This window comes from Symphalangus syndactylus, chromosome 2, assembly GCF_028878055.3.
Source record: "Symphalangus syndactylus isolate Jambi chromosome 2, NHGRI_mSymSyn1-v2.1_pri, whole genome shotgun sequence".
In the NCBI taxonomy this organism is placed as follows: Eukaryota; Metazoa; Chordata; class Mammalia; order Primates; family Hylobatidae; genus Symphalangus; species Symphalangus syndactylus.
In genome coordinates, this window is record NC_072424.2 from 78,405,818 (window position 1) to 78,423,455 (window position 17,638).

At 33.5% G+C, this 17,638-nt stretch overlaps 1 protein-coding gene across 5 annotated transcripts in view; it reads right to left on the minus strand.

The window, feature by feature from the left end:
• Nucleotides 1-17,638, minus strand: part of ASCC3 (activating signal cointegrator 1 complex subunit 3) — a 388,871-nt gene that overhangs the window by 37,847 nt on the left and 333,386 nt on the right. For all 5 annotated transcript variants that reach the window (XM_063619908.1, XM_063619900.1, XM_055259780.2 and 2 more), the window contains one exon: nucleotides 43-267. In XM_063619908.1, the coding sequence (XP_063475978.1) occupies nucleotides 43-267 (225 nt within the window). The remainder of the gene's footprint in view (nucleotides 1-42; nucleotides 268-17,638) is intronic.

A 17,638-nucleotide genomic window follows, 5' to 3' on the forward strand; every position in this document is an offset into this window, starting at 1 on the left:
ATGGGAGAAAACACACATAGGTATTAGAAATGACTTTCATACCTGACATACTCTGAGAGCTTGGTCCAAGACTGTTTTGGTATCAGTGTCATAATCTGGGCAGGGTAGCATGGCTCGGCTGAGATGTGCCTGTAGCAGGAGATGTGCTTTGGTGTGAGGGCTGTCGAATGAATGAGGATTTGATTCAATGGGAAGACATTTTGCCAGTTCACTATTCATATGATCTTCATTGTGTCTCACTGGCAAATCTGTATATTCTTCTGCATCCTGAAAAAACAAAAAAAAAGCCCCACATGGTTGGATCAAAGTATAATAATGTGCTTCTTAGCTTTACTGACATTTAAAACATGGCTCAGAAAAATCATACAATAACCATATCCTTTAGAATTTTGATTGTTCAATATTATCATTAATACACAAGCAATGTATTAATGACAGTGAATAATGTACAATCTGTGAAATTCATGAATGTTCCTTTGTATTTACAGTCAACAAAAATAACAGAGTATTTACTAGGCATCACATACTATGCATGACACTGGGGCCACAGCGGTGAACCAGAAACTGAGAGTCCATCAGGGAAGGTAGATAAAAAAATTATATAAAGTGTAATAAATGTTATGATATGGCAAAAGTACAGAGTGTTGAATGGAAATTCAGTTTGGGGGACCTTCTTATTTTAGAGGGTGAGGGAAAGCTTTCTGAAAAAGTGATGTTTAACTTAAGATCTTGTGAATGAATGGAAGAAATAAGACAGGGCTGGAGAAAGGGGCAAGGATAAGATTGGCAAGATGAGAAAAGGGTAAAGAGCAGAATTATTACTTACTATTTATTGTAACCAATTAGATCATACACAGAGTTAGATTGTTCTGGAATGTTTTGATTTTTCATCTTAGATTTTTTAGGGTATGGTAGTGAAAAGTAGTCTCCATGATATCAGTCAATAAGTGCCAATTGAACCTACAAGCGAAACTAGAACTGTTCTGTTAAAAAATAGACTGATCTATTTATTAGCGTTTGTTGTGAAACAAAAATCGTATTTTTCCAAACGTGTAGTTATTTGAGATTGTCCATGGATGTTGATATGAATCCTACATCAGACATAGCATTAATTGGATACGTTAATATTCAAACAGGGGCTGGATTTATCCTCCTACTGCGACTGCCCCTTCCTCCAAAAAAAAAAAAAAAAAAAAAAAAAAAAAAAAAAAAAAGACAAAAACCTATGAAACAGTGGTCTTCCAGATGCTGAACATAAAACTATGAAAGACAATGATCTCTGATATATAGAAAACAAACTAGGTGACCCTTAGCATTGCCTCAGCTTACTGCATGGAGAGTTACCATACTGTGGTGTAGTGAGAGAGAATCCAGGTACACCTGGAGGACTCCCTGTATTGAGGAGATGAAGACAACCTTGCCTGAGTAGTGGAGAATAATTAGCTCTACAACAAATATTACTCTAGACCTGCCCAGCAAATCAAAAAGCAACACCTAAAAGGATCAAACAGCTTCCAAGTAAATTAACTGCATTCCAGAACAGAGCTCAAGAAGATTTATAGGAATACAAAAAATATAGTACTCAAGAAGGTGAAAATCACAATGTATGTCATCCAATTAATGATTATCAACTATGCAAAAAAGCAGGAAAAGAGGATCTATAACAAGGAGAATAATCAATCAATGAAAACTTAGGACTGACATAGATCTTAGAATTAGCAGACAAAACAGTTGTTACAACTGTATTTTGCATATTTAAAAAGTTACGACTACTCAATTCAAATTTCTAGAGATGAAAATTACAATGTCTGAGATGAAAAATACACTGAACTTTATTAATGGAAGAATACACATTGAAGAAGAAATTTGTAAACTTAAAGACGTCAATAGACACTATTAAAAATGAAACACAAAGATAAAAAAGAATTAAAAAAATCAACACAACTTCAATGAGTTGTGAGACAACTTCAGGTGGCCTAATGCACAGTGTAGAAGGAAGGGCAGAAAAAGGTTTGAAGAAACAGTCACTGGAAAGGTCTAATTTGATATAAACTATAAATCTATAGATTCAAGAAATTCAACAAACCTCAACCAAAGAAAAATGAAGAAAATCATACAACCATAATTCATCACTACTGAATTGCTCAAAATCCCTCATAAATAGAAAATATGAAAAGCAGCCAGAGGAAACACTATGTTATGTACAGTGGAAGGAAGATAAGAAAGCAGGTTTCTCATCAGAAATAATGCCATAAGGCAACAGTGAAGCAACATGTTTAATTTACTGTAAGAAAAACAACTGTTGGGCCGGGCGTGGTGGCTCACGCCTGTAATCCCAGCACTTTGGGAGGCTGAGGCCTACAGATCATGAGGTCAAGAGATTGAGACCATTCTGGCCAACATGGTGAAACCCCATCTCTACTAAAAGTACAAAAATTGGCTAGGCATGGTGGCACGCACCTGTAGTCCCAGCTACTTGGGAGACTGAGGCAGGAGAATTGCTTGAACTCGGGAGGCGGAGGTTGCAGTGAGCTGAGATGGCGCCACTGCACTCCAGCCTGGAGACACAGCAAGACTCCGTCAAAAAAAAAAAAAAAAAAAAAAAAAAAAAAAAATAATAATAATAATAAAATAAAAAAAGAAAAAGAAAAACAACTGTCAATCTAGAATGCTAAATTCAGTGAAAATAAATCTTTCAAAAGTGAAGAATTTTCAAACATACAAAAGCTAAAATAATTCAGCTGACATGCTTAATGTTAAAGTCATTGTTCAGGCAGAAGACAAATTGTACCAGATGAAAATATGGATCTACACAAAGAAATGAAGAGCACTAAAAGTAATTTCATGGATAAATATGTAATAATTTGTTATTACTATTTTAATATCACTCAATACAAAATGATTGTTTGAACAAAAATAATAAATAATGCATTATGGAGTTTACAATACATGCAAAAGTAAGATATATGACACAATAGCATAACTTCTAGTAGGGGAGAAATGGAGGTATAATATTGTGAGGTTCTCTTATGATACATGAAGTCTTATAATATCATTGGAAGATAGACTGTGATATTAAAAAGGTACACCATCAATCCTAAAGCAATCACTAAAATAGCAAAACGCAAGAGTTACAGCTAGTAAGTCACCATAGAGGATAAGAAATAACTAAACTAAAAAAAAAGAAAAAAAAGAAATAACTAATCTACTCTCTAAGAACTAAAAATAGAACTACACCTTGACTGAGCAGCTCCAGAGGAAAAGAAATCATTATATCAAAAAGGTGTCTGTACTTGTATGTTTATTGTAGTACTATTCACAATAGCAATGTTATGTAATAAACCCAAGTGTCCATCAATGGATAACTGAATAGAGAAAAGGTGGTATACACCATGGAATACTAGGCAGCCATAAGAAGAATGAAATTATGTCTTCTGCAGCAATATGAATGGAGCTGGAGAACATGTAATTCCACATGTTCTCACATATAAGTGGGAGCTAGACAATGGGTACACATGGACATACATACACGCAGACTTAATGGACAATGGGGACTCCAAAAGGAAGAAGGGTGGGAGGGGGATAAGAGTTGAAAAATTACTTATGGGGTACAATGCTCACTATTTGGGTGACGGGTATAGTAGAAACCCAAACTCCACCACACAATATATCCATGTAACACACCTGCACAGGTACCACCCTGAATCTATAAAAATTTTTAAAAATAAATAATCCAAATGAAGATAAAAATAAAGAACAAAAATATAAAGAACATACTTCACATGGAGCAAATGAAGCATGTTTTCATACCATAATGAAATTAAATTAGGAATCAATAACAATCTCTAGAAAACAAATACGATTATATACTTAAACCTAAGCATATCAACAGTCACATTAAATGTAAATGGTCTAAACAACTCTAATCAAAGTCAGACATTATCTACATAATAAAGCATGACCCAACTACAGCTGTCCCTTAGTATCCATGGAGGATTGGTTCCAGGACCCCCTGTAGATACTTAAATCCAGATACTCAAGTCGCATATAAAATGTGTAGTATTTGCATATAACTTACACAGATCCTCCTGTATACTTTAAATCAGCTCTAGATTACTTATAATACCTAACACAACGTAAATGCTATGTACATAGTTGTCATACTGTATTGTTTGGGGAATAATGACAACAAAGAAAAGTCTACACATGTTCAGTACAAATGCAGCCTTTTTTTATGAATATTTTCGATCTGCAATTGATTGAATCTACGAATGCAGAACCCATAGACACAGAGGACCAACTATATATGTTTGCCTACTACCAAACACACACTAATATACATATATAAATACATGTATGTATGTGTAGATATGTATATATTAATGTATAGAGAGACAAATATGTCAAAAGTAAAGGAATAGAAAAAGACATACTATGCTAACAGTAGTTCAAAGAAAGGCAGAGTGGCTATATTAATTTCAGACAAAGTAGATTTCAGAGCAAAGATTATCATCATGGATAAAGACAGTAACTTCATAACTATAAAGGAGTCAATCAATCAGAAGGACATAACAATCTGAAACATTTATGTCCTGAAATAACAGCTTCGAAATCCATGAAAAAAAAAAACTTGTAGAAATACATGGAGAAATAGAAAAAAAATCAGAAGTATTGCTGAAGATTTCAATACCTATCTTTTAATAATCACTAAAACAAGTTGAAAAAATCAGCAAGAATATAGAATTGAACAACACTGTTAACTAAGCTGACTTGATTGACATTTATAAAACACACAACCCAATAACAGTTGAATATATTTATTCTCAAGAACACAGAGACTATTTACTGAGATCATATTAGGGGGCTATAAAAACAAATTTCAAGTGATACTTTGACTGCAAGAAAATGAAATGAGAAACCAATGACAGACAGATCTCTGGAAAATCCCAAATATTTAGAAACTAAGTAATACACCTCTAACTCATGATTGAAAGAAAAAATAAAACAGGAAATGAGAAGGTATTTTGCACTGAATGAAAATAAAAATATAATGTCTCAGATTTTGTGGGATATCACTGGAACAGTACTTAGGAGGGATTTATAAAACTAAACATCTATATTAGAATTGAAGAAAGGTCTCAAATCAGTGACTTTTGTTTCCACCTTAAAAAACTAGAAAAAGAACAGGAAATTAAGTCCAAATAAGCAAAAGAAAGGAAATAATGAAAATTAAAGTGAAAATCACTGAAATAGGAAACAAATACAATAGAGAAAACAAATGAGACCAAAAGCTGGTTCTTTAAGAAGATCAACAACACTGATACTCCTCCAGCAAACAGATCAGGGAAAAAGGAGAGAAGACACACACCAATATCAGGTATAAGAGGGGTGACATAACTACAGATTTTATAGATACTAAAATAATAATTAAAAAATAATATGAACAGCTATATGCCTTTACTTATAAAAACTAAGATGAAATAGATAAACTCCTTGAAAGACAAAAAAAAAAGAGAAGAAACAGAAAACACAAGAAGAAATAACCCGAAAATCTTTACACGTATTAAAGAAATTCAATCTGTAGTAAAAAATCTTCTGACAGCAAAAACTCCGTGCCAGCTTCCCTGGTGAATTCTATCAAACATTTAAGAAAGAATTAAAACCAATTCTATAAGAACTTTCCTGGAACATCAAAGAGAAAGAAATATTTCCCAACTAATTTGATGGCACAAGTTCTGTCCTTATGCCAAAACCAGACAATAACATTAAAGGACAAGAAAACCACAAAATATCTCTCATAAACGTAAAAATTCTAAACAAAATTTTAGCAAATTTAACAAAATATAAATAGAATAATACATCATGACCAAATGAAGTTTATTCTGGGAATGCAGGATTGGTTAAACACTCAAACATCAATAAATATAATTCATCTTATAAATAAACTTTAAAAGAAAAACCACATTATCATCTCAGTTATACAGAAAAAAGAAATCTGACGAAGTTCAACATCCATGCCTAACAAAAACTCTCAGCAAACTAAGAAAAGAAGGGTTACTTTCTCAACCTCATAAATGGCACTTCTTTTTTTTTTTTTTTTTTTTAGACGGTGTCTTGCTCTGTCTCCCAGGCTGGAGTGCAGTGGCACCACCTCGGCTCACCGCAACCTCCACCTCCCAGGTTCAAGCGATTCCCCTGCCCCAGCCTCCCAAGTAGGTGGGACTATAGGCGCGTGCCAGCACACCTGGCTAATTTTTTTTTTAGTAGAGATGGGGTTTCACCGTGTTAGCTAGGATGGTCTCAATCTCTTGACCTTGTGATCTGCACGCCTTGGCCTCCCAAAGTGCTGGGATTACAGGCGTGAGCCACAGCGCTGGCTATAAATGGCACTTCTGAGAAATCTATGGCTAACATCTAATAGTGACAGACTGAATGTTTCTCCCCTAAGATCTGTAACAAAACAGGGATTTCTGCTTTCACCACTAGTACTAATTATTCTCTTTTAAAAAAATAGAGATAGGGCCTCACTCTTGTCACCCAGGCTGAAATGTAGTGGCACAATCATAGCTCACTGCAGCCTCGAACTCCTGGGCTCGTTATCCTCTCACCTTAGCCTTCAGAGTAGGCATGCACCACCATGCTTGGCTAATTAAAAAAAAAATTTTTTTGTAGACTTGGGATCTTACTATGTTGCCGAGGCTGATCTCAAACTCCCTGCCTCAAGCAACTTCCTGCCTTAGTCTCCCAAAGCGCTAGGATTACATACGTGAACCACTATGCCTGGTCTGCTCTTACTATTTCTATCCAACATTGTACCACAGTTTCTAGTCAGTACAATCAGGCAAGAATAATAAATAAAGGCATCTAGATTGGAAAGGAAGAGGTACAACTATCTTTATTTGCAGTTGACATGGCCACCAATGTAGAAGTCCAATGATATTTACAAAATAAGTTTGGCAAGGGTGTAGGATACAAAATTAATACAGAAATAATGCCGCATATCTACAACTATCTGATCTTTGACAAACCTGACAAAAACAAGAAATGGGGAAAGGATTCCCTATTTAATAAATGGTGCTGGGAAAACTGGCTAGCCATATGTAGAAAGCTGAAACTGGATCCCTTCCTTACACCTTATACAAAAATTAATTCAAGATGGATTAAAGACTTAAATGTTAGACCTAAAACCATTAAAATCCTACAAGAAAACCTAGGCAATACCATTCAGGACATAGGCGTGGGCAAGGACTTCATGTCTAAAACACCAAAAGCAACAGCAACAAAAGCCAAAATTGACAAATGGGATCTAATTAAACTAAAGAGCTTCTGCACAACAAAAGAAACTACCATCAGAGTGAACAGGCAACCTACAGAATGGGAGAACATGTTTGCAACCTACTCATCTGACAAAGGGCTAATATCCAGAATCTACAATGAACTCAAACAAATTCACAAGAAAAAAACAAACAACCCCATCAAAAAGTGCGCGAAGGACATGAACAGACACTTCTCAAAAGAAGACATTTATGCAGCCAAAAAACATATGAAAAATGCTTATCATCACTGGCCATCAGAGAAATGCAAATCAAAACCACAGTGAGATACCATCTCACACCAGTTAGAATGGCCATCATTAAAAAGTCAGGAAACAACAGGTGCTGGAGAGGATGTGGAGAAATAGGAACACTTTTACACTGTTGGTGGGAGTGTAAACTAGTTCAACCATTGTGGAAGTCAGTGTGGCAATTCCTCAGGGATCTAGAACTAGAAATACCATTTGACCCAGCCATCCCATTACTGGGTATATACCCAAAGGACTATAAATCATGCTGCTCTAAAGACACATGCACATGTATGTTTATTGCGGCACTATTCACAATAGCAAAGAATTGGAACCAACCCAAATGTCCAACAACGATAGACTGGATTAAGAAAATGTGGCACATATACACCATGGAATACTATGCAGCCATAAAAAATGATGAGTTCATATCCTTTGTAGGGACATGGATGAAACTGGAAAACATCATTCTTAGTAAACTATCGCAAGGACAAAAAACCAAACACCGCATGTTCTCACTCATAGGTGGGAATTGAACAATGAGAACCATGAACACGGGAAGGGAAACATCATACTCCGGGGACTGTTGTGGGGTGGGGGGAGGGGGGAGGGACAGCATTAGGAGATATACCTAATGCTAAATGACGAGTTAATGGGTGCAGCAAAACAACATGGCACATGGATACATATGTAACAAATCTGCACATTGTGCACATGTACCCTAAAACCTAAAGTATAATAATAAAAAAAAGAAAAAAAAATACACAAAAATTGATTGTATTTTTCTGTATATTTGCAACCAACAATCAGAAATAAAAAAGGAATTCATGATAACACCATATATATGAAGTACACTTAGAGATGAATCTGATAAAAATATGAAAACCTGGATACTGAAAACAAAACAAAGAAAACACTGCTAGGAAAAAATAAAGAGGATCCAACTAAATGAAGAGTTATACCTTACTTCTCCCAAATTGATCTACAGATTTAATACAATTTCAGTTGAAGCTGTAGCAGGCCCTATTTTGTGTGTGTTAGAAATTGACAAGTTGATTCTAAAATTCATATGGAAATGTAAAGGACCTAGAATAGCCAAAAGCACTCAGGATAAAAAGACCCAAGTTGAAGAGCTAGCACCACATGATTTTCTTTTTTATAGTTTAATGTATTTTAATAGCAAACTTACAGGAACAGCACAGAAGACAGACAACATTAAAAACGTGCTTGCATGTAGGACAACTCAGAAAAATATAGTGAACGGATGGAATCTACTGTATGATAAAAATGCAACCAACATCATTTAGTTGCTGTCAATAAGAAATTTACTTGTTTTAAAAAAATCCAAATCCTGGCATTGTCCAGAAAAATTTAACAAGTTTATTTATAGTTATCATAAAGTTGAATTGCTGAAACTTGTTCACTGAAACATTTTGATTTGCATTAATGCTTTATGTTTCCACATTTATATTAAAAATTCACACACAAATAAAAATGGAAAAACTGCCAATACCTGATTTTTGTCCCCTATTTTTTCATTCGCAATCATATACTTAGGTACCTTTTGATCCCATGGAAAAAAATATCTAGTGTTCAGAACTACCACAACAGGAAGAAGATAATTTTTTTTTGAGAACGAAATATTTCCCATCATTATGGATTCTTAAGCATGTTCTCCATGAGCACTATGTGACTTATAAAGCTACACTAAGCAAAAAAGTATATATTGGAATGGAACAAGGAGTCCAAAAATAACCCACATATACATGGGCAACTAATTTTTGACCACGGCTCAAAGGCAAAGCAGGGGAGAATAGTCGTTTCAAGAAGTGGTAGTAGAATAACTGGGTATACATATGCCAAAAAAGAATCAACTTCAATCCTTATTTTATACGATAAGAAAATTCACTCAAAATGTATCATAGACCTAAATATAAAATCTAAAACTTTAAAGCTTCCAGAAGAAAACATAGAACATTTTTGTTACCTAGAATTAGGAAAAAATTTATTTGATGGGACAGTTAAAACATGACCCATACAAGAAAAAAAATGATCAACTGAACATCATCAAGATTTAAAAGATATTGTTAAAATACTAAAAATAAAAGCCACAGAGTGAAAGTATCTGCAAAGCAGATATCTGATCTAGGACTTGTATCCAGAATATATAAGTTTCTCTCAAAGCTCCAACAATGAGAAAACAAACAGCCCAGTAAAAGATGGGCAAAAGATTTTAACAGATACTTTATGTAAAGATGTCTTATATCACTAGTTTTAAGAAAAATATAAATTAGAATAGCCAAAATTAAAATAACTGTGACATAGCAAGTGTTGGAGAGAATGGGAAAGAAATGGAAATTTCATGCATAGCTGGTGGGAATGTAAGATGTTCCAATTTCTTTGGAAAAGAGTCTCACATTTTCTTAAAAAATTAAACATACACCCACCATGTGATCTAGCTATTCCATTCCTAGGGATTTACCCAAGAGAAAAGAAAGCATATGTCCATACAACAAAGACTTGTACACAGTAGTTGGCAGCAGCATTATTTGTAAAGTGAAAAAAAAAAATCAGAAAAAAACTTAAATGTCCATCAACAGGTGAGAAGGCAAACAACTGTGTCACATCCACATAATGGAATTTTAGCAATAAAAGGAATTAATGATTGATGTTTGCCAGAACATGAATATCAAAATAATTATGTTGAGTCAAAGAAGCCAGACCAAAAAAAAAATGGAATACATACACTAGGATTTCATTTATATCATACTCTAGAAAATGCAAACGAATCTATAGGAACAGCAAACAGATTACTAGCTATCGAGGGGAGTGGTCATGGTGGGAGGTGTGTTCATAGAGAAAAATAAGACAACTTTTCATTTGCACTCATGGATTCTTGTCTATGAAATAAGACTTAACGATGGAACCCCTTAGAGATTTTATTATTTAGAATGTAGTAATATGAAACAACTAGAATATTCTACTATCTATGCATAATGTCTGCATCTTTTTGTGCTTGACTGACAGTTTCAGAACCCCATGCCCATATTATATGCCAAGTATATACTACAAAAGCACTAAAAAATGGGGCAATGACGATAGTATCAAATCCTTATGAAAAGATTTAGACTATATTAATAGGAAACTTACTATATCAAAACTTTGTATGAAATAATTTAATAAATATTTTTGAGTATCTGCCATATGCCATTGTAGGTTCTTGGCACAGTCAAGCTCCCTAGTGTGACAGACAGACATTATTCAACCAATTACATACATAAATGCAAATTTGACATGGTGACAAGTGCTATGAGGAAGAGATACATGGAAACATGAGAGAGTTTAGTAAAGAAATTTGACCAAGTTAGGAAGGTTAGGAAGGCTTTCTGAAGGAAAAGACATTCAAACTAAGATACACAGGATGAGCAGATATTAACTAGATGAAAAGAGAAGTGAGGAGTGTTCTAGGAATAGTATACAGTAGTTCTCCCTTATCCACAGGGGATACATTCCAAGAACCCCAGTGGATACATGAAACTCCAGATAGTAACAAGCCTTATATATACTATGTTTTTTCTATATATACATACATACCTATGATAAAGTTTAATTGATAAATTAGGTAGAGTAAGAGATGAACAACAATAACTAATAATAACATAAAACAATTATAATAATATATTGTAATAGGAATTTCGTGAATGTTCTCTTTCTCTCTCAAAATACTTAGTGTAATGTAGGCACCTATTTTTGGATTGTGGTTGACCATGAGTAACTGAAACCTGGAAAGAAAAACTGCAAATAAGGGGGGACTGCTATGTACAAAAGCCCTCTAATGAGAGGAAAAATGGTGAGTCCAAGAGACTGAAAAATGCTGTGCAAAAATAGTTTCAACAGATTTAATACAGCAGGCTGAAAAAGTATCTTGAATATTATTTGGAACATTCTGTTTAACTGAATTGATAAATATTTGTTAATTATGTCCCTTGTTTTTCTTGGTAATAATAAAAAAGTTATGGCTATTCTACGCCGTTTTGAATACTGTCTTCACTATTTTGGACTATGTTATGGAAGAAGTATATGCTGACCCATTAGCAGTTGACAATGTTTATTTAACCCTGTGTGTCACCTTGGTTTTCTTCTTGTACGTCATGTTAGTTTTTTCCTTTTTTCTTTGAAGTCATTTGCCAAAAATGAGGGATCAGCTACATAAGACAGTGCTATTATTCTTGGATTTCAGGTGAATCAGGACTGAACTACTGTTACCTGCTGAATGACTCATTTCAACCTGTTTAAGCTCCATCAAAGTCCCCATCAGAAAGTTCACTTATTTTCCCAGCTTTGCCAACTGGTTTAAGAAAAACGTAATAACAAATAAGGAAACCTAAAAAAAAAAATTTTCCTTCAAGGAAATTAAAATAATATTTAGGGAAACAAATTATATAAATGAATAATTATTTTAAGTGAGGAATAAAACATTCTACAGAGAAGAGCACTGCAGAAAACTGGATATGCTGGAAAGTTTCCCAGAAGACATGGCATTTGTTCTAGGCTTAGAACAATTTGTAGAAGAGGAGAGAGGAGAGATTCCCTGCATTCCAGGCAAAGAAGATAGTGTGAGTAGATCCATGAAAACTGATAAGGAGCATCTAAGGTTTAAGCTTCAGGGATAAGAAGAATGATGATGCTATTAGTAGCAGAGAAGTTGGGAACATCCATGAGCAGGAGCTTTCTGTCAAGTATGCAAAATACACTTAAAGAAACAGCAAGAATCCAGATAGTTCGGTGGAGGTGGTGGAAGGAGAAGAAATCAGCTTTAATTCTGTTTCATAGTCTAAAACTTTATTCACATTTTATGTTTCTTTCTACTGTTTGTAAAATCCAATTCCTTCTGATCCTTCATCAGAAGAAAATTCAATAGCTATTTTAGTACTGCAACCTGCATCGGGTCTACAGATTTTGAATGAAAACACTAATTAATAGTATTATCTATTAATTAGATAATCTACTTTCTTCAGTACTATGTAGGTCAACTTAATTACATACACTATACACTCCCATTTTCTCCCGAGAAAGAGAAAACTCTGAAAGTGTGAACATCTTTCTAAATATGTTTCTAGTATTCAAAAGTATACATTTTTCATAAGGCTTGCCTTCTAAATGTAAGCAAACTACTTCATTTGGTGCTAAAGAAACAATGATCTGCTCCAACGCTAGAGGAAAACTTAGGAGTGCTGAACTCACAGAGAATCAGCATATCTGAACAGGGCTGACTATACTCGACCACGCTTGTACTTGTGGGGTTATTTGCAGGTAACTTTGATCATAAGTACTTTTAGTTGTATTTCCCTATGTTAGAATTTCAACTCTGTTAGAATTTCAACTCCATGTAAGATGTGACTCTACTGTTCTCTTCTAAACCATGCTAATTCTGTTATATTTATGTGATTTATTGCATTAATCCCCTTCTTTACTAGGACTGTGTATTTGACCCCTGCCAGTAGTATCAGTATCAGATGAGTCTGCTAACGGTTGAGTATATTTTGGGTTGGAAAGAATGCTCTGCAGTAGAGACATTTTTCTAAGTTTAATAAGGGGGTCATCAAACCTTTTATGTAGTTATCCAGACAGTCATCCTCCTAAAATGTTAACCCAGTGATGCCTTTTCTTACTGTATGAAGTAATCTTTCTTAATTAAGGGTTCCTTAATTTCTTTGCAAAAAACTATAATGCACTTCAATAAAAATTAAAAGTACTTCAATAACCACAAGGTCTTACTGTGCTGGGTAGCTTGTTTACCACGTATTTATTCAGAATATATTATTGACAGGTATACACAATGGTAAACAAAAAGAGACATGACTCTCTGCTTTTATGAAGCTCTGCAGTCTAGTGGGGGAGCCAGACCTTAATCAAAGTTAATCACAAATAAATGTAAAATGGCAACTGGACAAATACAATGAGGAAGAGGTACACATAATAATAGTGGGCATGTAGGTATCTGTGAAGAAGTTATGATTGAATTGAAAGACAATCAAAATGATTTTTTTAAAAGAAAAAGGAAGGAGGGAAGATAGGTTAAGGATCGAATCTGAATTGAAAAGGGGGGACTGGCACTTAATATAGTAACATACTCTTAAAAAGGCTTAATATTATTTTTCAAATATAAGTTACATCTACACTATACTTGATAGTGAGACATAATCCAAAAGTGTCTACACTGATTTTACAATTAAACACATGCTTTTGGTAAGTAGGACATTTTTCATTATCAAATTTGACACAGACAACACTTTTGAGATCTTCAAAGGAGCTGATATTTGGTTTATAAATGTTTATCAATTGTCAAATCAATATTAGTTTCTATATTTAAAAATTATAATTAACAGGTCTAATCAACAGCTATTACTTCCTTTGAGGGTTCTTCTTTTTCTGCTTCCAGTGTTTGAAATAAAGGGAATCCAAAGAATGCGGTAGTAAGTAATTCATTCCTTTAAAGATATTACAGATCTCTAGGGTGGGCATGGTGTTGGATGAGGAGGTGGTGGAGAGAATGTAAGATCTGGGAATTGATACAACAGGTGATCTTCAGCTCTGCCACTTCCAAGCTATATGACCTTCTGAGAGTAACTGTAACTCCCCAGGTCCCAAATTTCTTATCTTAAATTTGGGTTTGGTGTGAGAATTCAATATGATAGTGTTTATAAACCACTTAAACACGGTAAGATGTGCTATAAATGTTAGATATAATAATAATAAAAATAATAATAATGATAATCACATCTGATACTCTAAAGGATGTTAACTGAATTTTAAGAGTTAATTGAATTTTGTTCTACAGTTTTCAGATGTAAATCTTTGTTTATAATTATGTAAGTGTCCTTCACTATGTAAAATAAAATTTAATTAACCTACTTTTAAAAATATCATGATTCTTAAAATATTATTCAAATAAACAAGATTTTTAAAACTTACGCTTTACTAGTAGTTGTACATTCATTTTATTCAAGTAACCATACAATTTATATGTGATTGTATCATTGAAAATATTGGTTCTTTGAAAGACCAATATGTGCTTGTAATATAAGAGACAGTCAAATTCAAGATAAAATATTCAGAAATTGTATCCTCTTGAACTGCAGATTTGATACTGTGAGCTTTAGTCTCCAATCTCCAATTAGGTTTCTTTTAAATCCATATTAATTAAATGCTCACAAAAGGACATCAATATGTGATAAAGAAATATGCTCTTTCCAGTGCACCTCAGTGGAAGTAACTCAAAATAGTGTGGAAAGATAGGGAAAAAGAAGCATTAATACAGCTGGAATGCAACATTTCTGAAAAAAAAAAAAAAAAAAAAAAAAAAAAAAAAAAAAAAAAAAAAGCATTATGGAGTATATTACTCTTAAAAGTCAAGTGCTATGAACCACAAGAAAAAAATAGAAAATATCATTTATTTTAGATTGTTTGGAATGAATAGAAAATATTATAAGTTGTTTTTTTCTTTTCTTTTTGGAGATGATATTTTGATTATGGACTTGAAAAGAGATTTAAAACGAAGACAGACTGAAGACAACTGCTACTTAATCCTCAATTGCTCTGCCAGGCTCTCCTGTGAATACCATGGTCATGTACTCCTGAAATTCCAGTTCACAGTTTCTCTACGCTCTTTAGAATATGACATGCTTGCTTCACCACTTTACTTAGCTCTTACATCCCTCAAGTATTTTCTGCTGGGTGTTTCAGAATACTTATGGAAGAGGTTTTTTACTTAGTTAAGATTAATTAGAAAAGCAGCAATCTCAAGATCAGCAGAGTGAGCTAGTAAAATAATCACAATACCCGGTTAAAAACAAGCAAACAAAAACCCTTTCTAGCCACTGCTTCCTTAGTAGGACACTCTATTTACCTCCAAATTACTCCTCTAATTTTAAACAACTTGTCTAGCTAATTTCCTGTGTGATCACTGACTATCGGTAAGGTTCATTTTCTTATCTACATCATGTAGGTAATTAGAGGAAATTGAAAGTGGGTAGTGAAGCTTTTATGCAACTGGGATTGAAGTTGAATGGAGGGCAGCAAGGTCAGTGGAGTCCATTATATTTTTATGTGAGAGGCTGGTTTGTGTGCCCTATCCTTGTTTATTTAGTGTAGGCTGGACAGACTACTAACTGCAAATCTGTGTCTCTGATTTGCCCAGCTGTCCTTGAATAAAGACATCTTCCCCTGCAAATGTTAAATGACAGTGATCGACAACCTATGATGAACTCTGCTTGTAACCCCCTGCTACTGTTTTTAGATTGCAAAAGAAAAAAACAGAATAAGGAAACATCTTTCATAATCACATCAAATGGTCCCTGCTGTTCTCTCAATACTTTTCATTTTGTTTCCCTTTTCATTACAAATCTCAATCTGTTCTACAAATGCCATAAACTCAGCCACTCCACATAAAGCTAAAAAAGAAAAAAATGTTTAGCCTACTAAATTTTGCTTGTATGTTTATGCTGATTTTTAGTTTATTGGGAATATACACTATTACATAATGGTTTACTCACACCAATATGTCAGATAACTCACTTGCTTGTTCTCCTAAGAACAATATGGCAAAATCCATACAGCTAAATATGAGATATACCTTTCAGCAATTACCTGGCACTTGGGTTTAGTTAAAGCTCTGGTAGTTTTACTTCTATGTAAATCTTACATGTACTTGTGACCCTTAACAATATTGACTGTAACTTTACCTTTTAGATTTGTTAAAATAAGAAACAAATGATTAAATACTTATAATCTACTTTGACTTTTTCTTTACTGAAAGCATGTGAACAAATGAATGTTGGTTGTGTATTTTTAAACATACATATATATTTTTTCTTCCAGGTGCAGTAATTACTAGTGTCTGCTTTACCTAAGCAGATTATTGGGAATAGAGGGAAGACACCACCAGAATGGATTTGTACCTGGTTGCACGTAAACATTATGCAACAGTAAACTAATACTTTTATGTCACTGCACACATGGCTGCCTACACTGAACTCACTAAATCGCAGATAAGAGGGCACTTGTACAGTGGGGATGGCAGCCTGCTCGATGCGAGACTAAAGAAGCTTTATGCTATAACTTAATCTCTGTCATGGGAAAAGTAAAACTTACAAAGTTAATGAGTTCTAGACTTTAAGTAGCACTTGATTAATTTGTAACATTCTGAGGCGTTAAAAGAAACCAAAATTAGTTTCTCACATTCCACTGCTGTCTTTTGGCCACTGAAGCTTTAGAAAAAACATTTCAGTAAATTTCCCTGATAGGAATCCTGTTTAATTTCCGAAGTATTAAATTCATTGGGTATTCTGTATTTAATAATAATATTTGAAAAACAATCTGGCATTTACCACACTAGGTCCAGATATATCAAGGGATAAAAAAATATGCCTTATATTTTTATCTTTATTTATTTCTTCAGATATTATTGGATCATTAATCTATTAAAAACTAAGTGTGATATAACTTTTTTCTATATATTGTCAAATATATATAGTTAGTATTGTTTTCAACACTTATAATTTGGACTTTTATTAAACTTATCTATTCAAACTTAATAAATCATATATCATATCAAACAAAATAAACCTCTAAAATAAAAGACTATTATAAACTGGATTTACATGGTATTTATATTGACTGGAAAATTCACTGTAAGGTATACCAGGAATTAACATTCCAGGTTGAAAAAAGTAAAAAAAAAAAAAAAAAAAAAAATAGCCCTATGTTAGAAAACATTTATTGGAAATGATAAAACTAAAATCTAGCTAATTAAAAATTTTCTAATATGCACATAGTTTACTGCACTATAATAAAGTATCAAAATAACTTTTTCATGTAAATGGTAAAAATATAAGTACTAATGTCTATCATTGTAATTTCTCATAAAAATCTATGTATATTTCCTTTCAGGGCTCATGTGAATATATGTGTCTGACTTGTATCATTGTCTTATAAGTACTTATTGACATATGTTTGGCCCTCAACCAATTAGGACAAGCACATAAGCATTTGTCAAAAATAAATATGAAGAAGAAA